Below are 27,192 nucleotides of genomic sequence, written 5' to 3'. Positions count from 1 at the left end.
ACAATGCAACAGCTTCAACCTTTGCTAACAATTAGGTTTATATTCTATTTATGAAAGAACTAAATATGTATATAGAGAGATTTACACTAAATTACTTATCATTTCTATAGAGTGGTTCTCCTGTTAAAGCACACAAGTACAGTATTGTTACTATTGTTATTACAATGTTATGAAAATGCAAGCAAACAACGAATACCGGTTACTAATAGCGCCAACCCAAAAATAACAAACTAAAAAGTTATTTTATACAAGCTTTAAAATATATATTCATTGAATGGCTAGGTTTACAACGAATGTTTTATATTACTATTATTATAATTAGTTATATTTTTCACTAGACTTTTCTCTAACGTTCTCGTCAGTATCCTGAAAATTAATGAACCAGTGCCCCCATCCCTGTCTCCCATTCTGATGCAGCGTCGAAAGACTGCCTCCCCACCAGAAAAAACGAGGAGAATTAGTACAAAATCAAACGTTAAACGGTTTTTACTCGTTATTGTTGTCACGAGGCTCGTTGTAAACCTATCCTCCTGACACCAACCCTAACATTCACACCCCATTACTGTCACACAGTGCAAAAACCAAGAAACTCCCATAGACCTCTCGCGGTTTGTCATTTAAAAATCTTGTATTTAAAATAGTAATGCATCTTTTTTTTAAACATTGAACATAAAATCGGCGAATTCAAAGGCCCGAAAGGCGCTCTCCATCATAAGCGTCGTCGGTTTGCCCAGAGATTGTAAACAAACATTGCAAGAACTGGAAAATACACATCAAGGAACATTTTGAACACCGAATCATCCTTTTTTTCCCCCCATTTTCAGAGAAAAGATCCTATCACCCGCCTCGGTCTCTGGTGTGTTGATACTTTTTAGACAAATCTTTATTTCCAAGCGTTTGAAACAATCTTTTTCAAAAACTCTAAATCCTAACTGTAGTTAATGTAGACAGGAACCGGAAGTTTAAATGGTACCCTGCCCGCCAAATAGACAATGGACTGTTCCACTATTTCATTATCTTAAGGGGAGAACTACATGGAGACTAGTTGAACGCGAGTCATGATACCATTTCTTGAAAATTTGTGATCGATTTATAATAAACTAAGTCAGTATATGGAATGTCTCGTACTTTTAACCACTGTTAATGTTATATACCACTCATTCTTAGAATATGAACAATTATACATATCCCCCTTTTTTTCAGAATGGGTTTTGTCCTTCCTTTTGTGCTGGCAGGGGTATGTTTTCTGTGCTCTCCGATTTTCCTCACAAAATTAGTTTAATGGAGGAGTAATGGTGTCTGCCTTCAAACATAGAACTTTTGGATTAAACAATTTTACCTCCTCTACATGTTTTGCTATGAGAGCAATAAATGTGACATGAAAGCCGCAGCCCTTCAAATGACTTTTGAACGACCTCTACAATGATGGTATTTATATTATCCAATGTGCCATACTTTTTGGCCACTAGGTGGGGCAAATGAGAAAATTGAAGACTGGATATAGACGTATTGATTTCAGAAATAAAGAGGTGAAGGGTATTTTAACATCTGGCAACTGTCTTGATTTGAATGAACTATCGTGAGTGAGAGGGTGAGGACAGGTGAGCTCAGTAATTAAGAGCAGGATTTGCTTTCAAAAAACAGACAGCTGACAGACCGGCTAGCAAGAGGAATGTCCTTTCACGGCAAATCCACTCTGTTGTTACTAGATTTTGTTGTTTTAAAATGTTATTTTTTCAGATAATCTCGTCTGGAGTTCAAATCATCATGCAGGATTATAAACCTGCCGGATTAATGAAAGCATTGCCTTTGGCTTTCCCATTCTCAGACCTTGTGTGCAAGAACAAGTGAGGGGATTAACTGAGACCTGGATTTTTGCTTTTTTTGAGTTTGCAGAATTTTCTCAGAAACTTCCTGAAGTACACTTAGTGCAAGGCTGGTCATAATAAAGACAGTTCATTGCCAGCAACTACTGCTGCACGCTGTATTGTTGTGCATTTGATAAATAAACTTTGATTTGATTTGAGAAAATGCATGCATTCCACAGTGGGGTTAAATACCAACTGTGTGCAGTACATGTGGTCATTTGTATTTATAAGAGTACTGCACTATTTCAACTGCAGTGCAAAGGGGTGAATGTTTTAAAATAAAGATGATTCGGTGTGTCTTACATCCAAAAACCAGGAATGGCCACAGGCTCCCAAGACTGAAATAACAGTGCCCTCTGTTGGGTGTTCTCTATGTAGTACCTCCGCACATGACTCCAGAACACCTTTCTCTGGGGTCATGCTCTAAAATGTCATAATGGCACACAGCCATACAGCGGAGAGCTATGTGGATGGATTTTCAACTATGGGTGTGACTTCAGCACGTGATGTAAAATGTCTTTACCTAACATTTTGTAAAGTGCAAGTCTGTGTGGCATCAAGCCTCTCTCTAAACGCATTGATTTATGTAACTGTATGAGAGGCCTACACAGACCAGCTGCACTATGTATTGTATGCCCCAAAGAAAACTACTGTTGGATCCCTACTTGCGACTCTAAGAAGAACACCCAACAAGTCTCTCTCAGTGTGCAAACAACACATACCCCCTCCCCCCCACCCCTCCATTAATATTCAAGTTCATTGCTTACAGTTCAAACAGTGTTTTGCATTATGCAATAAGACCAATGAAAAGAGGAAAGCAGAAGAAGAGGAAAAAAAGCAAATGTTCTGAGCTCAGATTGTTTCGCTGGATCAGTGCATTATTCAGTCCGCTGCCACACGGTCTCTTCACTGCGCCTGCTCTTAAATTTCGAGAACAAATTCCTAGGTTTTTCTCCTCACACATTCAGAGATATGCCAGCTGCTACGTGGAAGCCAGAAAAAAAGATTTTGCAGTCTGGCTTTTGCGTTACTGCATGGGCCTACAGATTGAGATTACTTATAAATATGCTGTGCACGCGTGTGTGGTTCTGTGATTGGTCAGCATGTGGCTGGCGACAGTGACAGAGGGAAGAGAAGGCTAGCGTACCCTCTGCAATATTGAGATGGTTTAGGAATGTGTAGAACTTGGGTGCACAGCCTCTTGCATACTCCAGTTCAAAGTCTCGCCATCTATCCCTAATGAAATGAAAGGAGATTTCCCTCTGCGTTGCAGACAGTATAGTGACAGCTCAGATCCTTGCCACCCTTCACACTGAAGAGGACAGTGGTCCACCTTGCTGTTTTTTGTACTCTTCTTTCTTTTCTTCTATTCATTTTCACAGATGTGAGCCAGTTAGAAAAATATATATTATATAAAAACATTTGTATTGATCAGAGAACATGGCGGCAAAAATAATAGAATGACAGGGAAGGAGAACAAAAAAAAAGATTTAAATCTAAAATGTGACATTGTGTTATTAAACAATTATTTTTCTTTTCTGCTGGGGAAAGAAAAATCCCCAGACACTGGGATTTCAATTTCTGTACTAGTTTTTAAACAATTAGAGGGTACGTATTTTGCTTTCCGAAATTCTAGAAAAATAAGACTCTTTTCATTTGTTGTTCAACAGTAAGTTGCAATTCATTAGCTAAATCACCCTTCGATATGAGACAATAATTTGAAGCAAGAAAGATCTATGTTCTGTTGCTGGAATTGTCATATCTGTCCTAGTCTGGGGTTTTTGTTGTAAAAGCTGACTGTAAAGTGGTAAACCAGAATGAAAGGAATATACTCCTTTTTCCATTTTTGGTTCACATACTTTTGTGAGGTGCTTTCCTAAGCCAGCTGTTGGGGCTGATTATGTAGGAGGAACATTGGAAAATAAGGAGCCGTTACCAATAGATCCTCTTTCCTGTGTCCCCCAGGTGCTGTCCTCCTGAATGAATTGGTAATTGAATTGAGGCAGACTTACACTGCCTCTCAGGTAACAGGTCTCCCTGTGCTGACCCTTTGCCTTTGTTTCCATTACTAGGAGCGAAAGTGGAAAACTCACTCCCCTACTACCCCCGACAGAGAATCTCAGTTTACATGTACAACCTATTCAGAATCTCCCCAGTTAAATCCATACCATTGCTCCAATCATAAATTGCACTACAGCTGTTTGTCAGGATGACATTCCAGCCTTTTATATTTGCTCCCCTTTTATGTCTGCATAATATCCAGTTAAAAATCCTAAACCTAGGTCTGAGTAAAAATAAAGGAAATGTGTTCACACCCTATTTTTTCTTCTTTTTTAAGCATGGAATAAACCTTTACTTGTTACTTTGCAGTCTACTCATGCTTATGCAGCTACAAACTTGGACCATAAAGAAAATATGATTTATTTTTCTTTTGCTTCTCTAATGCTCTTGCCACATGATTCTTCCCAAATGTATTTAAAAACTGGCTGTCAGAAAAATGCACCTTGGACCAAATAATCATGGAAGAACCATGCTTCCTTTTCTCTGGTTATGTAGCTGCCTATTTGGTCTTTTTTCAAGATTTGGATCAAAGTTACAGCTTCCTTTTCAATCATTTGTCTCTAGTTGCACAGTGACTATTTCACTTTATTGTTCTTGAAGAGTGGTCATATTGATAGGCTGTTCACACCAATTGGAGGAGCTTAACTGCTCTCAGTGATGTCACTGCAAGCCTGCAGGTGCATAGCAGGCCACAGGAGGTGCTGTTGAGCTGCCTTTTAAAATAACCTTGACTATGGCATGTCTAATAACCCAGCCTTTGTGGCACTGACCATGTGACTATGATCATTTCCACTGTATTTCTTCCCTGCTGTTAGTTAGGTGATTGTCCTTGTAAAATGATGTGTAGATCTCAGCCTCGTCACTGACTTCAATTCACAATTGCACAGGTATGTAACAGCTGTGAGCAAAAGTAACAGAAATAGAGTATGTATCACTCAGGAGGCAACCGTGACATACTAAACCTATCTGGTTAGTTCTAGTCAGAACAGGGAAGGAAGTAAATATTTCCTTTCAGCAACAGCTTTTACATTAGCTTTTCCAAATGCTTGTATTCAAAATACAGCAGTTCCCAACAGGGAAAGCTACAATGCCACGGTTTAAATCCCAGGCTGTGACCAATGGCAAATGTCCAATTTAACATTTTCTGATCTCTCCCTGCTCACCACCTGCTCCTCCACCTCACATCTCTAATCAGAAGAAATGAAAAAAGATCCATCCTTCTTCTAAACTGTGGGTGGGTTGCAGATAGCCTGATTTCAGGGAAAGCAAGCCTGTGGAAACGGAAACAATTCAACTGGAAACAGACTCCCTTTATAGTAGTCAGTTTTCCATTTTTTTGTTTGAATAGATTGAATAGGTTGCTCGAAAGCAGCTCTATCAGAAATGGGCGATTGGACTGAGATTTGAAAGATGTTGTATGGAGAAAATATAGATGAGAGGGGGGGTTGAAATGATCAGGAATTATTTTGCCAGAGAAAATCAGAAACAAACCAAGTTACTAAAACAGAAAGAAATTCTATATATAATGTAGAACAGAACCCAACAAAAAAAAAGGGGAATGAGCATTTTTAGGATTTCAGTGTTAACAGTTCTGACAATCCCAGCATGTGAATGCCATGGGGGAGTTAAATTCAGTAGGTGGGTCTACTGTACCTGCAAAGTCGCAGCCATGCGGCTCTGCAGAATAGGAGATACATAACTGTAATTGTGAAGGTCACCAAGTGAAGGTCACCAAGTAATTCATTTTGTTGTTCCTTCCCAAAATATCCAGAACTCATTCCACCTTTACCTATGCCAAAACAGTGCAGTATGACCTCTTTGCAGTTTCCTGTTTCTAGCTGTGACTCCCTACAGACTCTATCCCCAGCTGCACCTCTGGCAAAAGTGGGAAAAGGCTTCACTTGTCTAACAATCCTCCCACAGTTTTATAAAGTGCTGCAGAGATACTCAAATACTCTGGTGAATAAAAGGGCACAGTAAGTTCACACAGGGACCCATTATTTCATGTCAAACTAGTCTACCTAGCCTTTACTGCCCTTTAATATGATATTACCATGTTTCCATTGTACTTGACCGCACTAGACCAAGCAAATACCACACTTTTCCATGTTAAACATCCAATAATTAACTATACCAGCATTACAAGCTACTACTAGGAAACTAGGACTACATTATTACTACATCATAGTGCAGTCAAACATGGGAAGTAATGGTAAAACCTTTGAAGAACAGTGACAGCCAGGTAAATAGTGTACATCACAGAGGAAATGTATGGTAAATGCAGAAAATCACCTTTCAAGTCTTACAGCGGCACAACCAGAAGGCATGACGCCATTAGATTGCTTCAACATTCTGTCATACGGTTTCATAGTGCCCTCAAAATGCAATTAAATAGAAAAATAAAAACACAAAAGGAGATTATTGATAGCAGTCCCAGCACATGTATATGAAGGATATCCATGTACACACACTGCACATATGAAAAATGTTTAAAAATATAGGTTTGTAGTTTCCTGGTGTGCTGAAGGGTTTCTGTTAGTGCCCTCAGTGCAGTGTGTGTAACTGGGATCGTAGTCTAAAACGATCAGAGCGTCTCTAGCAAAGGTCAGCAAAGACAGAGGGAATGGGAGAGAAGGAGCTTTTTTGATGAAAACACTGCTTGTAAGCCCTGTCTTATTCTTTAGTTTTGAGATACACAAAATTCAAACTTTGAATAGAAAGAAGTTGCCTTGGAAAACCTAAAAGCTAAATAATGAATGAAGACCTTTCTGAACAGGGCTAATATATGCCTGTGCAGGACGTCACAGGCAGTGTGAGGACATCTCTCCCTTTCTCTCTGTCAGTTTGCCTGTCTTATCTAAATGCCCTTCAGTTTATTCCTATTTAGTAGGGCTGTGCAATCTGGGTATCAATTAATCTATTGTATGAATATCTCACAGCATTCACAGTGCTCATCCAGATTTTGATATATACTAAGAGGCATTAAAGTGCAACAAAGTATTGGTTCCAATACTCATTTGTTGAGTTGTGACATTTGGCACTGGGTTTGGTGTTGGTCAGGATGAGATGGTGGCTTTGATCATAATGCCCTTCCATTCTCCCAGAGCTTGTAGCAAGCCCAGAAGAGCAGATCAAAGATCAGAAATAGGACAGGGAAACTGCTGTGTAGTACCTCTTCCAAAATATTCAGGGTGAGGGTTACGGATTCCAGCACTGTTGATTTAAAAGTCTAAAATATGAACTTGTCCATTGGAGAGTAAAGATGCAGTTCCACTGCCCACCTTTGGGGGGCAGCAGCTGTTGGCCACATTTGCATGGGATCACAAAGGCCTAGGGTGGGAGAGGCCCAGCCCAGCATAGTATAATATCCCATAACAGAAAATACGGGGGGGGGGGGGGGGGGGGTGGTGCTGGATATCTAGCAATTATAATTTAAACACAATGCAAATGACCTCTTTTGTTATGTTGTCACTTCCAATTTACCTTCTGAAATGCAAACCATGCAGCTCAGGATGCCAAACTCACTGTGACCAACTTGTGGCCTCAAATCCTATATCAGATTTCTGGGACACATCCACAAACACTGGGCTGTGATGTAGAAACCAGCTAAGGCTGTGCCAGGGGACTTGTGTCCGAATCCCAGGTTGCACTGCTGCAATACAGGAGCTGATCGGCAGGGCAGTGCAGCGGTGAAATGCAGGGCACAGTCTGGGATCCTTGAAGACCACCCACTGAAGAGCACAACCAACTAAACAATTCACCCATTGTATCTGGATCCTTGTCAGCAGTTTAGCAACCCAATGCAAGTGTTAACCCACAGTGCAGAGCCCCATGACCTGTTACTTTTATGCCCTAGAGGAAACTCATCTACAGCAGTTACTGCCACAGAGCAAAAGCCCAGGTAAGCTTCTGCATCAAAGCCCTTGTCTGTGTGTCATCTGATAAAACTTGTCTTCACTCACATTAATTGCTTGCTTTGGAGTGATGGATTTTGCGTTCCTCTCTGTTGGTAAAATGTCAGACAGCAGGGGGTTCAGATCTTGTTGTTCTTCAGAGATCCCTTTGTGGTTTCAGCAACTTGCTCAAGATGCCAGTAAGAGACTAGGCTGTAACTGGAGCGCACTTGCAACTTTGACAATAGGTTGACCAAAATGAAATGTCCCCTCTCCCTTGAGGTCCTGGATTGGAAGGGGGATGGGGTGGATTGGGTTTGGGATTTCAAATGGGTGGGGTTCTGCGGAAGGGTTAAAGTGCATTCTCAGAGTAGTAGTCTTCTTCCTAGCCATCAGCAGCAGCAGGACTAGGTCAATCTGTCCAGAATATGGAATGAAACCATGCTCTCCAAGCTCTTCTCTGGATCAAGCTCTTAGCTGATGTGAAATGGTGGTCCGTGTGTCTGGATCATTAGTGACGATAAACCAAGTGGACATATTTCCTCAGATGAGTGCATAACTTTAAGAACTTCTCTTGTGAGGTGGAGAAAAACACCAATTTAATATGTACAGTAAGGTTTTTTCAAAAGCATTGGTTGCCAGTTTACTGTAGTAAGTCAGTCTTTGTGTCAAGTAATTCTTTGTGTTACTGGATATTATGAACAGATGGTGTAGAATCTGAAATCTTGTGATTCACTCTTTCAGTCATTGGAAATGTGCTGTGAATTGTCTTAAAGTCAAACATTGCCAAAGGAGATTATAGATTTGGACATTTTACAAGTTTCTTCTCTTCCAGTAATTTCCAAAATATATGCATAAATTTATATTGTTTTCCCAGTTTTTAGATGTCACCAGTCTTTGCAAATACAGAAAAGGGAGAAACTTTGAGATTGCAGTTCTCGATATCCTTCCTTTGACTTTCACTGGGGGAGAGGTGTAGGCAAAAACTTCGTTCATATCCATTCAATCTTGACAAAAACACATGTGTCAAATTAAAAAAAAAGCTACATATTAGTCCTTTTGAAACAAAAAAATCCCAAAGTAAATGCTGAGTTTTCCTTTTCCTGTTCACACTGGCTGTGGTTGTCTCTCCCTTTCTTCCCGTTCACAGTGCGAACAGAGTTTTTTTCTGTAGGCGCATTGACTGAGGGAGTGGATGTGTTTTTATGTGTTAACATGGAGGCTGACGAATTTTTCAAATCGAGGGAGAGGAATTTGCTCGTTGCGGTATGGTTCACCATTAAGGAATCCCCCCTCCTGCTCAGTCACTTTCCTCCAGGTTCAACGTTTTAAATGTTCCCTTCCTGTCAGGAAACCAAGCCTCCCTAAAGTGCGGACCTCCACTGATACCTTTTTCAAAGTAACACCTGTCCAAAGCGTGAGACAATCTAGCTGTTTGGTTAAGTAATACTGGTAGCAGAGTGCTCACTGTTAGGAAATTAAAACATCGGATTCTTCCTTTGCTTTTTGAAGATTTTAAAAAAAACTAATCTGGCTCAGAAGTATGCCAATCACGAGTACTAAACTAAGGTTAGAAGAATATCATAGCATCTTGTCTTCCATCTCTATATGAGAATTGACCTCATGAGTATCAAAATTAAAAAAGTATTAATTTTTCCTCATTATTTGCATTACCATCACGCGGTGACGAAATTTAGCTTTGTACACACACACACACGAAAAAAGGCAAATTTGCACAAAATCATGTACTGGGATGTACATTGACTTTTCTGTACAGTATTGCATGTCCGCAATGCCTTTCACTGCTCGTATGTTTGTCTTCTTCCTGTGTAACACGCATCCCTATGGGTGCTCTGACGTGATGTCTATTCGTTTTCCTGCCATGCATCAGAAACTCTGACCTCATCTGTGGTCCCTGTGTCCTGCTGCTGTTCCGCTGTCTCCTGATCATTTATTTATTCTTTCTGCTGGAAATGAGACTTGCCTATTTGCCTGTCAGAACTTGATATGTGCCGAGCAGGCTTGATAGGGGTGTTTGAAAAGTATCTCGCAAGGTGAGTTTTTTTTTAACAGCAGCAAAATGGTCTTCTGTGCATTGAAATTAACATATTTTCAATGTACAAGTCAGAACAGTAGTGTACCAATTTCTGATGCCATGCCAGTCTGCCAGATGGTCAACATGTGACAGCGTCCTGTTATTTCTGGCAGCGAGTCTCCCTGTCTAGTTTTATGGGCCTATACACCCCAGAAACAGTTTTTAAACAGGGACTATTTCAGGGTTTAGATTGTTGTCATCCTGACTGCAAATATCCGTTACTATGTCATCTTTTTAATACCTATTAACGAATGGTTTAGAATTTAGCTTGCGGCTGTTGGTTTAAAATGCTGTTTGCTGATCCCCCCCAGGAAAAGCAAACTGAATCTCTTCACATTGGAATGCCACATAAATAAGTTTTAAAAAATTGAAATATTGGGGACAATAGCAAGTACTATTTAATTCTAAATAATAAATAAATTACGAGAAGATAATATATCTACAATATTCCAGCGTAGGGCACCGCCATTTTCTTTCCACATCTAAAAAATGCCACTTATATATTCCATATATAAATATAATTCTTCTTTAGAGCATGGTTCACTCATATATAAATAAGACAAACTCTGTAGTGCTACATGAAAGGGGTTTTCATAAAAGTAAATGAATTTGTTTCAAATTTTGAGTCTCTAATTAGGAATTGAATGCAAAACTGTAAATCACAGTAAAATAAATGTCTGTGTGAGTGCCAGGATAAGATTTTAGCATCTAAATCAGGCTAAATTGCACTCACATGACATCATACATAAAACCTGAATACTTAAAAGTTTTTGTACTGAAGGGAACAAGCTACTGTTCCAGTATTTTACTCTAGTATTATCCTTCCTGGGTGAAATAGCAGCTAACCACAGCAAACAATTTCAAATAAAATTAAGAGACTAGGAATTAGTCAAATTTCTCATGCCAATATAACTGTCTTTGTGACCCTCTGTGAGACCGACACCACAAAGCCCCCGCGTAGTCGATTGCTTTGCTCGATGGAGAACGAGAGGAAATGGGGTTGATGCATTAATTATTACTGTTAATACTGTACTGTACAACCTCAGAACGATTCTTGGAATGAAGAGTTAACGTCATTTTTTTATCTGGGCAGACACAAATACCTTATCATCTCCTGGCAAACCTTTCAGGGATTTTGGACATGTGCTCTGCAGAAAAACAGTTTCCGTTTGCTTGAAAACATTGCTGGGTTTTATGTGACACTGGTGCTGTAACCATTGGTGCCTGTTCTCTTAAGTGTATTTTTTCTATGTTGGGCAAAACCTCCTTCACTCCAGGTCCAGATCACAGGCTAGTGCTACCACCACCACCACCACGATGTGGCTTCCAGAATGACCATGCTGGGGCTCTGCAGATGATTACTTCTTCGGAAGAAACAGAAAAGTGTTTGCTGCCAGTCTGAAATACCATGGGTCTGGTGCCCAGGTCCCTTGTTTTTCAAGGGTTTAAACACTGAATCGGATAAATACGTAATAAATATGCGTACATGTGCAGATCCATCATAAGATATTAGCAATGCAATATACGTTCAGCATGGGTTTTGTGCTCAAATTTGTTAGTATCTCAGCACACTGGAAGTTTAGCTTGTGGGAACAATTTTCTTCTTTCATTTTTGATTACGTTTTTTCCTTTACCATTGTTATCCAGTGTTCCTTTGCTTGTTTTTTTTCCCTAACCCCCCTTTCATTTTTAATCTCCTGAGGTGGAGAACAGGGGCGGAAGGTGAGCTTGGAATATCTGTGATGATTGTTTCATCTTCGCTGCTGTTATTAATTGCTGTTGCTTTTTTTTTGTTTGCAGTGTTTCTTTTGCATTCTGCTTTTCGTTTCTTCACAGAGTGGGAATCGTGCTGTACTGTTTTTCCTCCTCTTTCTGTGTTTTCCGGGGTGGTGGGGGGAAGGTTGGGGGGTTAGGGGCACTGAATGGGCATCTCAGGCGAGGTCGGACTCCACCACACACTGCTCGGTGTACCCCTTCACCAGCTCCACTCTCAGCGTGTTGCGGCAGAAGTCGGCCAGGGGCTGCCACAGCGGCGGGTCGAGGAAGAGCTGGCACATGACGTGGCCCTGGAGGCTCTCCGTGTGGCGCCGCAGGTGGGCAAGGAACTGGCGCCGCACGGGCTCCAGGTCCTTCCCAAAAACGTCGATGTTGAGGTAGTACCAGTCCTCGCCGATGGGCACGCGGAAGGGGAAGGTACACAGGCTGGCAACGCTGGGCGACTCCGCGTCGTCCACCATCCAGTCGATGTCCTTCTTCAGCAGGATGGTCATGTTGCTGGCCAGGGGCTTGAAGGGCTGCCAGTCCTGGACGATGGTGGCATTGGGCAAGACATCCCGCGCCAGCCCGGCGCTCAGGAAGAGGTGCCGGGCCGCCAGGGGGTCCAGGCGCACGGGGGCCGCCGGCTGGGGGGTGTCGGGGGTGGCTTCGGGGTTCAGCGCCTCCAGCCCCAGCTCCTGCAGACACAGCTTGAGGTCCTCAGCTCGGAAGCGGACGAGGAGGATCCCCTAGTGAGAGGACAGAGAGAATAAAGGTATTGTCCAGGAAGAAGAAACTCATTGAGCCTGCATGGCTACATGGTTACCGTGACGTGCTCACAGTACCCTAGAGAAACACTGCAATTGCACCCATGACTTCCAGTTTTTCACGTCCTAAAAGTCTGATAAAATGCAATAAGGGTGTAGACCATCAAAGATATGATGAAGTTACCTTCCACACTTTGCTGTCTGAATTGTTTTACTCATGAAAGTGGGCCTCTTAAATTGCCCGGCCTTGGCATTCCTTGCCAAGGCTCACAATGAATCACCCTACAGCAACACTGATGTTTAATGGCAACGCTTGTAGAAAGAAGTAAATTGATCTTTCCATTGCCGGTGTTGGTCTTATTGTGTCAGCGCAGGCATTACTCTCATTGCGTCTCATTGTGTATCGATAGTGGCATTAGTGTTAGTATGTCAGTGTCAGTATTAGTCTTATTGTTGGAGTTCTAGTTTGTCAGTTTTAGTCTGGTTGTGTTAGTGGATTAGTCCGTTACAATGGACCAGTACGTGACTGTGCGTCTATACCTGCTTGGTGATGAGTCGGTACTTCTGAAAGTCTTTGGGTCCCAGCCTGTCGTCCCGGGTGAGGCGGGTGACCTTCACTTCAGGGTATTTGGCCTTCATCAGCTGTGAGCAGAACTTGAGCAGCACCCCGGCCACACCTTTGCCCCGCTCTGAGGGGGCAACACGCAGCCCCTCCACCAGCACGGTCTCCCCATCATCAATCACGCAGACTGACTCCAGGGCAATCTGGCAGGAGAGAGAGAGTGAGGAGGTGTGGTACAGACACACACGGGGCACCATGGTACCACTGGAACCGGCCAAGAAAAGAGGTCAAAAGTGGATTCTGCTCCATCGCTAGTCACGCATATTGACTCCCTGGCACTTTGCAGAGAGCGGGAGGGTTCGATATTAAGTTTGAGAGGGAATCATTACTGTCCATCGATTATCTGACACGTGCTGTTTCTATGACATACTGTATATCTGGTGAGAGAGGAAAATGATGCCATAATCAATAGGGTTTAAAACAGTAGCATTGGACACGCCAGTGTACTGTAACTACACTTAACCTTGGCACTCTGGGCACAGCACTGTGTTAATACTGGATTGAGTTTCAAGCACGAGGAGGGAATGAAGTGACGCCAATACAGTCTGCATGCCAAGGAGGGCAGACAATGGCGCACTGTTCTGGCCTCCTCCAGTTTATTCTAGGTCCCCAAGTACCACTGTGTCTGGGCAGCAAGCTGTGGTGCTGGGACCTGTCACTGAAGGCCCACGCCGTGTTGTCTTTGTGGGGGTGAATTTGCGGTGCTTGATGTGAGTGAATTCCAGCCTGTTCAGTGTGACAATGCCCTGGCATTTTGATACGTGCGCAGCAGAAAGGCCTGCTTTCCGTATGAGTTTGTGGTCAACATCACCGTGTTCACCCCGGCCTGTCTCAGAGTCATATACAAAGGTAGTGCTTGCTTTGCAACCCAAGATTTCGGAATAGTTTGGAACTGACTGACTAGTGCTGTAAAAGCCCACCTGCATGCCTGCTGGCTCAATATGTAGGCACATTTGTAACTGTATTCACTCTAAATTTGGCAGCAAAAATAATAATCAAGAGTCTTTGCTTCTTTATCCACCTACTTGAAAACAATTAGGGCAACTATTTGCAAATATTTATTTCTTACAGTGAAGGTAGTATGTCTATCATTTCCCTATGGACTGTTCCTCGTTGTTATCTACTTGTATAAAGGAGAGCTGAGTTCGTTTTTGTGTGTGTTACAGTAGTCATCTAACCCAGCTTAAGGGGCTGAGCTTAAGACATTCAAACGTGACCTATTTTTCATGCTCAACAGTAGCACGGTGTACAGATGTGTGATTCTCAACGGAGGCATTTTAAGGATAATTCAAGGGTGCTCCTGCAAATGTCCACTGTGGTCTCCCATGGCAAAAACACACTAAAGTGTGTAAGGAGTCTTTCGCACCAATCTTCGGGCAGGTTTGGCAAGGCAAAAACCTGGGAAAAGCACTGTGCAAGTCCACCATGCAGAAGTACCATGTGGATTTATTGACGTAACCAGATCTGAGAGGGGGCCCGGGTACTGTCCTTTAATCTTGGGTGAGAAGTGCAGCAAGCAACGTCAATGTCCTCGCAAGAGGAGCCCGGTAGGCACTCATACCACTTTGCCTTGCTTCCGTGCCAAGATGACGGTGCGGTTGGACTCCTGCAACCAGGCCTTGTAGCGTGTTGGCAGGTAGTCCAGCCCTCCGTAGATGTCTTGGCTCATGGCCATGATCTCTTCAAAATCCTCCTCCGTTGCCACCGCGAACTCCAGCTCAGTCTGGGGGTCGACTTCTGGGGCAGGGGAACGTGACAGGCCAGTCTCAATCTTCATCCTGGAGCTGAGAGGTTCGAAGGGACAGCATGGTTAAACAGAGCTGTGCAACTAGTCAAGCTCTACTCATCTATATAGCCTGAGCTGACAGGAGAGAAAGGGAGAGAGGAAGATGCAGACAAGATGGGTCACGTACTGCACACTCTAGGGAGCCAGAAGAGCAAGAGGGAGACAGGTAACAGAGATGGATCTGAGACGGGCAAACTAGCGCTTGCATGGTTACGTGGTGACATGGTTGCTGGCCATATGCTCAAAATTCTGGACATGCACAACTCATAGGCACTCTCAGACAGTTCCAGGCTGTCTGTACTGGGAAGGTGGGCATGGGACCAGAGCAGGGTTTGATCTCCTCTTGATTCCTGGCTGGTTCAGAGCCCTGCTTTGCAATGCGTGACTGGACAATGTGGATCAGCCTGGCACAACTGGGCGCCTGGCAAACCCCCAATTCCAATGGCTGGCCTCAGAAATTCTACCCAGGGGCAGCTCCCACAGACAAGCAGCCCTTTTCTGGGTGAGAAACTGAGAGTGGATGGTGGGGGGGTCAGTTTGGATGCCCACAGTCAGGAGATGTTTCATCTCTTTTTCTGCAAAAACATTGTATCAACCAGACTCACAGGCAGAGGTGCTGGAAGAGGGAGAGGGCTGTACGTGGTGTCTTAAATACGTTCTTTCACTTGAAATCCCAACTCGCTCCTGGTAGGAGGACTCTATGTTGCAATAGAAGCAATATTATTATCAAAATTGAATAGTTTAAAATGCTTATTAGACGTCATCTCTGAAAACATCAATTACAGAAAGCATTATTTCATAAGACAGGAAAGAAAATGGTTGTTGATTCTTGCATCTCTATAAGTTTGTAAGTCGGCAAGAAATTCACAGTGGAACAAAAGTTACTACAGATAGAAAACCACAGATAATTATACACACATACTCTGGCACTGTCCATTTGGAAAGATCAATATCTATTAATCAGTGGGATTCTAGAATCGACAATCTGTCTTTTCGGATGTCTGAGCACCATCAGTCACACGTCCAGAGCCTGGATTATATACAGAAGTATTTACAGACAAGCATGGCAGAAACAGAGAATCAAAAACCTAACTCTGTGGTAGACAGATTTAGCTCTTCAACTCCATTGCAAGGCTTTGTTCCAGATAGTCCTTAATAATCAAAGTAATCATTAGTACCTAGGCAAATTGAGAGATTGAGGCTCTGTTCAGATGTTAATATATTGTAAGAATCGAAGCCCTGTTTTGGCATGGAATGGAAGGTGCCAAAGTTATCTAGTCCCAGCCTAGAGCATCACTGTTTGCAGGCAATCTACACACCATAGATATGCTGGAACAACAGGTAATCCACCACAGTAGGGAGTGACTTTGGAAACGTTCAAAACTACAGTACCTTCTGGTTCTGGACAAACTATCTGGTCAAAGAAGAATCAGGACCCAGGTGTGTATTTTAGTTGCTTGATGATGAAGTTGGACACATAATTATACTTTGTTTTGTGTCCTCAAATTCTGAAGTGGGGATATTCATTAATTGTCGGTAAAATGTAAAAAACGTTTAGTTTGCTGAAGCTCACATAGGCGTAAAACTTGAGAGATGATGGTTCTCTGCTTCACAGCTACTGTACAATATATGACCTTGTCCTATATCTGCTGCTGAAGTTTTCATGTGGCATATCTTATCTCCTGGCAGCTAGTGTAACACTCATCCCATCTCTTCTTTTCTTGATATGTTTCTCTGAAACTCCTTTAGGGCTCTTAAAACCCACGTGTTGCTAGCACTGATACAGAGACACACACACAAGTATGAGACGGCCACACTCCTATATTCAGTCAGACATGACTCTGACACAATCCTGGGTGTGCTGAAAGCCCCAACCTTGAATGCAATGTATTTTAAGGACAGATGGAGGGTTTAATCCAGGATGCACACAAACACAACCAAATTTAAGGTTAATCCTCCAGATGGAGTCATTGGTCGTGATGATGAAGATTGTTGTGGCTGTTGTTGTTAGTTTCATTGTGATTATTAGATCTATCCCTAGATGAGAAACTGTAGCTATACTGCATGCATTTCGGAGAAAAAGAGGTGAGGAGGCAAATATCGTTATATAATCAAGGATTGCATTGTGACAGATGTGCAATTGCCTCTCGTCTCTGAAGAACAGACTTAAAAAGCTTTTGAATGGTTTACACTTAAAACAAACGAAAACCAGTGACTGTTGCAGAGCAAGAAAAACACAGCAGGTCTCATCTTCTGGTGTGGTGATGGTCAGTATCACTTGTTTTCCTGAAACTGCGCAGTCTATGTTCACCGTAGTGTGGTCATACTGGCAGGGTTGTGCATATGGCTCCGATAGTTTACCAAGGTACAATCTCATAGTCTAGATGGTGAAATTGAAAATATTACAGAAAAGGTATGCAACACCCACCATGGTTTATTTTAGTATACTAGGGGGAAAACTCTAGTACGGGTGTCTTGAGCTCCCGGATAAGCTATTTTCTTCTGTTTTCTTTTGGTCCGACCTCCATACTAAATTAAATAACCCACTTACTTTGTTAGATATATAGCATTTTTCTTGAGGTCTTTCACAGTTTTTTGTTAACCAAGTGTGATTGTACGAGCATGTGTGGTTACACAGGCACATCTCTTTGTTCGTTTCTCTCTTGGCTCACCAGGGGCTCTGGAATAAAACCCTAGCGTTTGCCTCTTGTGGTTTAAGTGAGACCTTGACGGTCTGGAAGGTGCTCAAAAGAAGGTTGGGATACCTGTATGTCCCCGTCAGTTTTACCCTACATCATCCTGCCTCACTTGCCTCACCTGCCTCCCTGCTCCTGGGTTCCTCAGTGCAGTGGAACAGGAGTGTCCTCCCATTTCCTAGCATTCATTGGCCCTAACCCTGTCACAGCTTACAAGAGGGTGTGTGTAGCGGTCAGCGGATGTGTTCCTGACACTAGACTACTGCAGTCTCTCTCTCTCTCCCTTATCAGCACCTTTCTCCCACCCTCCCTCACCCCGCTCTCTTTCCCTCTCCTTGCTGTCAGCACGCGGTGAAGGGTTTCCTCCAGCCAGGAGAAGGGGCTGTGTTTACTTTAGATGTGCTGCGGCACAGGCTCCATCTGCCACTTGTTTTTAGAGGTGAACAAGGATGATATTGTCCTGGTTAATAAATGTTCCCATCCTTTCACAGGAACTGTGTCTCACAGAGCCCCCCTCTTTCCCTCCCTCTCAGCCATGTGTTTATATAACTCCTTTGCTGGTGAAATCCCATGATGGCAGTCTGAGCTTTTTAAGCTGAGCTTTTTTTATCCTAATTTATTCAGTTCATTTATGCCTTTCTTAGCCTTTCTTCAAAGCTTTAATGTGTCTTTTTCCCAGTTGAGCACACTCCTTTAACCACACTGTGGTTGGGTGGAAAGGAGGGTTTTTTTCCCTATAGTTTATGAAACGAAAGATGCATCTGAGCCCACGGAAAGGATCAGCTTCTGTTCACCCTCCCAGGCTGAATCTCAGCCTCCCGATTAAAGAACACGAGCACAAAACTGAAGCCAAAGGTAGCTTAGCTTGATGTTCAGGTTGTGTGTATTCGTTGTTCATCATCTGTTTCAAATCAGCTGCATGGACTGTACACTGCCAATGTAACAGATGAGCATCATCAACACTGCCTCCTCAGCCCCCTTTGGTGGATCTCAGGTGATGCGGGCTGCAAGTTGGGCGCAGCGCATAGAAATAACGTAGAATCCCCGTGGAAACATTTTCTAGGCATCGCTTCAACATGCTCCACCAGTGTTGAGCAAAATCATCACCCTATTAGAAAACGAGTTTAAAAGTTCCAAATGTCTTTGGGAATTCACCATAAAGTTTGTTGTGTAAATGCAGATTCCTCTAGAAGTAAAGATTGTGGCCGTAGGTCTGTGAATTTACAGATATGTATTTTAACATACAGTCATGCATAGTCATGCGCATCACAGTAAGAATGTGGAACCAGGGATCTTTTCAAATCATAAAATATTTAACCCCCAGTCTCTCATATTTACTTAAATATTTAAGTCCCTGGTTTCACGTTCTTACTGTGACATAACAAAAGCGCATTGGTGATATAATCACGTATTTACTAAATTCATAGTTTCCCATTTAAAGTGGATCCAAGCTTTGATCCCCGAGTCTGCATTGCCCACTAAAAAGTGAAGAACATGAAAGCTACATACCTTCAGTACTTCAGCACTGCACATATTTAATTGATTTAATTAGTTATTTAATTTGAAGTAAGTGCATTATCCATACAATGAAAAACGTATATCATTTACTAGTTTTTTCATTATGTAAAACTGCCACCCCCTGATCTAAGGGAAACCCATTCTCACTGCTGTAAATATTCCATTATTGCATTACTTCAGCCCATTATTGCTGTTACTTCTGTTACAGGCCACACCTCCATTCATACTGCATACAGTAACTTTCCTCTGCCCGACAATAGCAGCAGCCGACATAAACATGGTATTGAAGAACTTCACCAAACTGATAGAGCTGTATGACTGGAACTAGATTTGCTTTTATTTAAGGTTAGCCTAGCAACATAAGGAAGCTGAGAACAGAGCTGGTTGATTAAAGTGATTTTGCATCACTGTATTATACCCTATCGATTTCTTTCATTACGTAACATTTCAAAGATTCTCACTGAAGCTTCCCTCTTCCTGGTTTTCTAGTTTTCAGCTCTTTCTTTCTTATATGCTCTTTTCCTTCTCTCTATCTTTTGTCTTCCTTTCTTTGGGCCTCTCCAGCTGCTCCTTCCTCCTCTCCTTTGTCTTTCTCCATTTGTTGTCAGTCCTATCCCCTCCTCCTTCTGTTTCTTCTGCTATTAAAATGCCTGCCCTTCATCAGCAGCCTGTTTTCTCTTTCTCACAGAGTACCTGGGATGCCTGACCCAGTTTCATTGGAGACTTCTGCTGGTACACACACGCTCGTGCATAGGCACATGCCTGCAAACACACACACAGACACAAGGAAACACACAAGTTCACACTCATCATTATGTGTGAACATCAAGGCACTTTCTTGTTCTTAAAACTTCACGATCATACTCATCGTCTGTCAGATACATTTCTCCTCTCTTCTCTGTTCAATCCCTCACTGCTCCCTCCCTTTCCTCCCCTCCCTCTCTCTTGTTATGTTATGTAAGACAGTCATTAAAAAATGGATTACAGACATTAACCCTGACAGATTCCTAGCTCAATGAAGAGTTTGTCTGTGGGGCTGGAGGGGAGAGCTCTCAATTCTGTTTGCCATACAAACACACACTCCCACCCAACGTAGGTGATTTCTTATCAACGTCTGCCCCTTCCCTAAGCAATACCAGAGCAGTGGTTGCTGGTCCCAGTTAAAGCCCATCCTTGGTGTGGCTGGTGCTGGCTGGCAGTGGGAGGTTTTGCCCCTCTCATGGTTTGGACACACAGGTTGAGCAGTAGTCACGTTGCTTTTGTGCTCTGCCTGGGTTTCTTCTTTACTCCCTTCCTTGTTAATTTTAGGTCTCAGTAGGAATGACAACGACCAAGATGAAAGCGTCATGAAAGGATTATGGAGCGAAATTGTGGCTTAACCCGCTTGCCTGAGGGCCCACCTCCCAGCCAGAGGACAAGGAAGCCAGGACCCCCTTGCGGGGTGACAAGGGGTAGCTGCAGAGGTGGAGATGGGGTGTAGGTGGGATGCAAGAGACATGCAAGAGAGAGAGATAGGGATTCATGGCGTTTTGGGAGAAGAATGGATGTCAGGAGAAATTGCTAATTACTGACGGCTGAGGCTGATCGAACTTGGTTGTTATCATCCCTCCTGAACCTTCATTATAAACTCTATTAAATAGCTTCACTAGACTGAGGGGCTCATACTCTAGATCCTTTGTCTCCAGCTGGTGTCCTGGAGAGCCTCCATCCCAGAGCTTTTGTGGAGAATCCTTACTTCGTCACATTCCAAAGGCATGGAACCATTTAATTGTGATCAGTTTACAGTGACTGTTTTTTTACATCAAGTAATCTGGCAATCATTTGTAACAAATTGTCCGCGTTCAAAAACCACAGTTTCCTTTCAGATTGTTTGGAATCGGGTGACCCTACCTGGGCTATTGGACTGGGCAGATCCCTCCTCTGAAAGTTGACTCCGGGACAACTGACCACAGTACATTGCATGGCACATTGTCTCCCCATAAGTCATCTGCCTGCCACCTACTAATGCCCTATCTTTCTCCTGTGCCCATAATCCTTTCTCCTTCCTTTTCCCCATCTTTCTTTTTGTCCTCCATCTATCACTTCTCCTCCATCTTCTGACTCCACTTCCCCATATCCCTGTACCCTAATCTCTTCTTGCCCTTTCTGTCTCCCCCTGCACTCACATGCATGCGGGCAGTCTGTCATTATTTGCCCTGGTGCTTGCATGAATCGCCCCCTCAGTTGTGGCAGACGGTGAGCAGGCAAGCAGGTCACAGGGCTCATACCAGGTGCTTTTGCTGTGGTCAGAAGGGGGATGCTGTACAATGGCAGCACATGATAATAGCTATTAATTACAGCAGCTAGGAAGATAGACGTGTCTGTGATGGCGCAGTACATAAGGTTTGTTGATTAAGGGCAGCAGAGAATCCCAGAAGCACACATGTGCATAGACTTGGTTACAGGATGCACACACTCACACACAGACTGTCTCTCTTTCTCTTACACACATCCGTGTGTATGAGACAAAGCAGAGGCAGCTGTGTGCAGAAAAATACAAGTGCATCTCTCAAAGCAATCTGTCATTATTAATAATAATGAGGAACTGACTGATGTGCAAAATACATACGGATAACAACTTAAGGCAAATAGAACCCTCAGGTGAGACTCAAATTAAAAATCCCTCAGAGAGGGACAGATGATAGCACTCTGCAGTGATTTTTTTCATGGCACAGTAAAGCTGACTATATAGGTCATCACCACGTGCTTTTCTAGGACAGAGGTCTGTCACCCAGCAGCCAAACAGATCCCACTGCAACTCCGCACTGAACAGCTGATTCTTGTCTGGTTCTGGCTTCATCCAAACACAGTATGGATTGTGTTGTTTGCTGCTTTTTTCAAATAGACTCTTTCCCACCACAGGATACACAATTGTCTTTATTTTACTGAACTGTTCCTGCTTCTGTTTGAATTGTGAGTGCACCTGCCAGGTTACAAGATGTGTTTCATGTGGTGCTTTTTAAGCTGCGTTCTTGCACCATCTGAATGTCACGATCATAATCCCTCCCCATAAGGGCGCTCCGGCTCTTTCCCGTTTTAGTTGATTTTGTGCACCTGCCTCCTATCCAGCCTAAAAGCTGTTCTTCTGTTTCTACAGTACTATGGCGTATAATGCATTATATATATTCTTATGGCAATCTTCTGAAACATTAATAAGAAACTACGTATATTCTCATAGTCCAAAAGGATAAAGCTGACATAACCCAGAGAAGTGCTCTAGATTCTTATAGTCCATGTGTACAGCGACACAGGCCAGTCATAGGACAGTAGACTCTTACAGTCCATGTAATAATAATAGTAATAATTTATCACACTAATATAGTGCTATTCTGGGGAGTACAGTAGAGTCCAGTACACTGACACAGCCCAGTCACAGGGCTCTAGGCTCTTACAGTCCCTGTGGAGTCCAGCACACTGACACAGCCCAGTCACAGGGCTCTAGACTCTTACAGTCCCTGTGGAGTCCAGTACACTGACACAGCCCAGTCACAGGGCTCTAGACTCTTACAGTCCCTGTGGAGTCCAGCACACTGACACAGCCCAGTCACAGGGCTCTAGACTCTTACAGTCCCTGTGGAGTCCAGTACACTGACACAGCCCAGTCACAGGGCTCTAGACTCTTACAGTCCCTGTGGAGTCCAGCACACTGACACAGCCCAGTCACAGGGCTCTAGACTCTTACAGTCCCTGTGGAGTCCAGCACACTGACACAGCCCAGTCACAGGGCTCTAGGCTCTTACAGTCCCTGTGGAGTCCAGTACACTGACACAGCCCAGTCACAGGGCTCTAGACTCTTACAGTCCCTGTGGAGTCCAGCACACTGACACAGCCCAGTCACAGGGCTCTAGACTCTTACAGTCCCTGTGGAGTCCAGCACACTGACACAGCCCAGTCACAGGGCTCTAGACTCTTACAGTCCCTGTGGAGTCCAGTACACTGACACAGCCCAGTCACAGGGCTCTAGACTCTTACAGTCCCTGTGGAGTCCAGCACACTGACACAGCCCAGTCACAGGGCTCTAGACTCTTACAGTCCCTGTGGAGTCCAGTACACTGACACAGCCCAGTCACAAGGCTCTAGACTCTTACAGTCCCTGTGGAGTCCAGCACACTGACACAGCCCAGTCACAGGGCTCTAGACTCTTACAGTCCCTGTGGAGTCCAGCACACTGACACAGCCCAGTCACAGGGCTCTAGACTCTTACAGTCCCTTTGGAGTCCAGCACACTGACACAGCCCAGTCACAGGGCTCTAGACTCTTACAGTCCCTGTGGAGTCCAGCACACTGACACAGCCCAGTCACAGGGCTCTAGACTCTTACAGTCCCTGTGGAGTCCAGCACACTGACACAGCCCAGTCACAGGGCTCTAGACTCTTACAGTCCCTGTGGAGTCCAGCACACTGACACAGCCCAGTCACAGGGCTCTAGACTCTTACAGTCCCTGTGGAGTCCAGCACACTGACACAGCCCAGTCACAGGGCTCTAGACTCTTACAGTCCCTGTGGAGTCCACCACACTGACACAGCCCAGTCACAGGGCTCTAGACTCTTACAGTCCGTGTGGAGTTCAGTACACTCCCCCATATTCATTCAGCAATTGTTTTAGAGTGATTCATGTTGCCCTTGCCCAAACCTGCACCCACAGGACAGCCTTTATAACCACCCAGCTACAATATTGGAATGCATCTGCTGTAGCATTAACAGAACCACTCACACATTACCACCATACCATTGTTGGGGCAGACTCTTGTGCAGATAGTCCACTACTGGGCTAGAGATTAGTGTCATGAGAAGTGGATTCATTCCTTTTCACACTATCTCCTCACTTTCTGTGTGAGGCCTCTCCTGTCTCCTCACCTGTAAGCTGCAGTCTTCTTCTATTATTTGTGTCAGATCTCTGCTGTCTCCTCTACCAACAGAGCGGTGTTTTCTGCTCTGTTGCTGTTAGAACCCTACTGCCCCCTCACCTTGACATCTCACCTGTCTCCCTCGGGTCTGGTGTCTCTTTGCACCCTGTGTCTTCATCTCTCTGTTAGCATTGCACTACGTGAGCTGGTCATGTACTCCATTTGTATTGTCTTCAATGCTTTAAAACATTTTTTTTCTGCTGTGACAGGGCTGAAACCATTTTGTAAATTCATCAAACTGTAGTTAAATGGGTAAGTAGATAAAGGGTGGATTTAGGCTAGAATTTGTCTTTGCTGCTGAAAAATAATGTATATTGAAAGAGGAAAAGATGGAACTGCAAGAATGGCTATCTGACTTTTATGTCTCTCTTTTCTTTTAAATTGGCATGTGTTCCTTTCTCCCTAACATCCTCCTCAATGCTTTCAGTCATGTGTAAATAAAACAGTTCTACTTGCTTCCAGTCTGAAATTCCAAACTGCCACTGGGAATCAGATCACAGCCATCCTCACACACACTCGCACTTGAACACACGGACATGTGCTCTTGCACACAAACTTAAAAAAAGAACTCGATAGCATATCACACAAACGACACCTGCATAGCTCCCGATAGAACAGTGTCCGAACTGTAGCAAAACCTATCGTTTTAAACACGTTGCCACAGTGGGAACACTTGTGAAATGATAGTTAGGGCTGGTTGTTAAATCCGAGCGTTAAAGTGTTAATCTGGACTCCTATTACTGGTTCACCTGTTTCAGATTTTAGATTTAGAATAGACCTTGGATTGAGAAACTTGGATTAATTTTAAACAAGCATTAAATATAGACAGTGATTTAAACTTTGGTGATTAAAAAGAAACAATCTTTGATTTTAAACTGGTTTAATGGGTTGCCCGTATTGGAGGCTTGAGCGTCTATAGCGTATACGATTAGAGTATAACGAACCGAGTAATGTTTTGTAAGTGTGAGAAACAACTACGATAACCTGTCATTGTTTTTTTTTTATTAGAAAGTACAATATGTTGAGATTCTGAACACCAAACGGCATTTAAAACACTTTGTTATGCTTACAAAAAATTCGAATTGTAGGAATTTTTCCGATGTATTTAAGGGAAATATTCTTGAAATCCTGCAGTTTTTTTTATTTGATTTTAAGGGGGGGGAGGGGGATGATGCATCACTCCGTTTTGCCCGTTTTTTTCCGTTTTTTCTCTCTTCAAAAGGGAAGATAAATCTAACACGACGCGTTATCTTGCACCGTAGAAAGCTCCAGTGTGCATTAATCGTTGAACTTTGAAGATACAGTTGGGATTTTGATTTACTAGATCTCGCAATTACCTACAGCTGATCTGCTGAGCGCTCCCGAGCACAAGGTGTGAGGAAGCTCGTGACTCCGGCGCGCGGGCTGGCGCTTTGAATTGAGATGATCAGACAGGTCCGCTCCGTACAGTAACAGAAGGCACCACTGCGCAGTGCTTTTTGACAAAGTCTCTTTCAAGGTCTTTGCTTGTACTTTTTTTTTTTAATGAACTTGAAGTCTAACAGCTTCTTAACGTTGAAACTGGCATTATTAGTCTTGCTTTTCGACGGACGTTTCCAGATATTTGACGATCTTGCATGGTGTACGTACTGAACTGTAAACCATAAATGCACGACTGTAGTTTTTCGCAGTAGGTGCTGTTACGACATTGCCCCAATCCCCCACAGAGACAACCACACACACACATTCGTCCGCACACAACCACACACACACACATTCAGTCCTTGGAACCTACACACGCATCGATTTTTCATCAAGGGGACAGAATCAAAAGGATAAATATGACAAAACGCGTCAGGGAAAAATGAAACAAATAATAATAATTTGCCCTTTAGTCATAGAAGGTATTTTCTCTTCTGCCGTAACAATATTATCAAAAGCTTTCAGAAGCGCCACACATTTGTATTTATAAGCGTGTATGGTCCTGTTCCTAATTCATTTCTCTTTGAAATACAATAGAATTCTCTATGATTTTCGTATTCTTTTCATTGTAATGTATGAAGCCTGTGTAATATCCATACACATAAAGACTGTGGTTCACAGTCATTGCAAACATACAGTAACACGCATATACAGAATCCCGAACCCGTCTCTGGACAGCAGGACGGGCTCCGACGGAGGCCAACTGTCCGGCATCCATCGCTCGACCTCCGCTAAGAAGATGTGAGCAATAATTCCCGAAAGCGACGGCTTACATTCACAAAGCAGCTGGAGCACTAAAAAAAAAAAAAAAAAAGATAAACGTATCTGCACCTCCCTGTAATCAATTCTTTAATTCGGGCCAGACAAAATGGCCGATAGGCATAAAATAAAGGGGAACGGGGATAATGAGAAGAGGGAGAGCAGACGGATCCGGCGGGGGTAGCTGGACAGAGAAATATGCTAAATGCTCAGAAACCCTCGGCCGCCTGACACGTCTGAGCGGCGGCACAATGGCTTCAACCTGCACTTGCCCCCAGCATCACTCTGCCAAAATGGCTCAGCCGCAGTATAGCGGTATAACGCCGGATAAAATCATTTTCCCCGTTGCGAATTCGCTCGGCTAGTGAAGGAGGCAGGTGCGTTTACCGTTCGCGGCCGGTCGGCTCTGGCACTGCGTGGCGGAGGCGTGCGCGGGGCGTCTGGGATGCGGATGCGGGGATGCGGCGCTGTTTTTTCCCGAAGCCGGTGTATTCTGTCGCCGGGCGGACTCGCTTCTTCCCCATATAAAGGGCTACCGCGTGGCCCCTCCCCCAGCCTTGCAATGCGCCCCCCCTCCAACCCCCCTCGCCACTTCACAGGGCGAGCAGAGCCGCCGATCCGAGGGACAGTGCCGATACACCCTTTCAGCACGCCAGCCTGTTCCACCGCCGGTCTTCAGCGCCGAGCGCCTGACACCGGCGCGACGCGTTCTTCCATCAAAAGACATACATAAACGCGAACTGTTAAGTGTGAGAAGTGTTAAACCATTTGTGTTATGTAACAACGTAATTATACATGTACATTTTAGTGTTAGTTAAATGATGTACGGATATCAGGATTGGATATTAAACTGTACCACAAGGTCACCGTTCCCTGCTTAAAAATGGTTCAATAGGATGTGCCAAAATCACAATAACATTTCGCACAGCATGCGTACTGTGCTGGCGATTGTAGCTCTATTGATTC

The 27,192-nt window shown here is 43.6% G+C and overlaps 1 protein-coding gene across 2 annotated transcripts; it reads right to left on the bottom strand.

Moving 5' to 3' along the window:
- Window positions 1–468: 468 nt before the first annotated feature.
- On the bottom strand, window positions 469–26,773 carry nat16 (N-acetyltransferase 16). Of its 2 annotated transcripts, XM_088627998.1 has the most exons (5): window positions 26,614–26,705; window positions 15,453–15,545; window positions 14,623–14,845; window positions 12,980–13,204; window positions 469–12,421 (listed from the first exon to the last, which is right to left on the bottom strand). In XM_088627998.1, exons 3-5 carry the CDS (start codon window positions 14,836–14,838, stop codon window positions 11,849–11,851), a joined length of 1,014 nt encoding a protein of 337 aa, XP_088484124.1. In that variant the 5' UTR covers window positions 14,839–14,845; window positions 15,453–15,545; window positions 26,614–26,705; the 3' UTR covers window positions 469–11,848. The 2 variants fall into 2 exon arrangements, with proteins under 2 accessions (XP_088484124.1, XP_088484122.1); XM_088627996.1 differs by lacking the exon at window positions 15,453–15,545 and having other exon boundaries at window positions 26,614–26,773.
- Window positions 26,774–27,192: the final 419 nt, after the last annotated feature.

This window comes from Lepisosteus platostomus, chromosome 4 (assembly GCF_059453375.1).
Source record: "Lepisosteus platostomus isolate fLepPlt1 chromosome 4, fLepPlt1.hap1, whole genome shotgun sequence".
Lineage (NCBI taxonomy): Eukaryota > Metazoa > Chordata > Actinopteri > Semionotiformes > Lepisosteidae > Lepisosteus > Lepisosteus platostomus.
This window is presented reverse-complemented; position numbering and strand designations above follow the sequence as displayed.

What these genes read in the sequence shown, in the direction of transcription:
- nat16 (XM_088627996.1), bottom strand. Translation starts at nt 26,750, where the DNA reads ATGGGGAAGAAGCGAGTCCGCCCGGCGACAGAATACACCGGCTTCGGG. An exon ending in CACGGAAGCAAGGCAAAGTG is followed by an intron (nt 13,205 to 14,622) that starts GTATGAGTGCCT and finishes CTCTCCTGCCAG; the next exon opens with ATTGCCCTGGAGTCAGTCTG. An exon ending in ACCGACTCATCACCAAGCAG is followed by an intron (nt 12,422 to 12,979) that starts GTATAGACGCAC and finishes TCCTCTCACTAG; the next exon opens with GGGATCCTCCTCGTCCGCTT.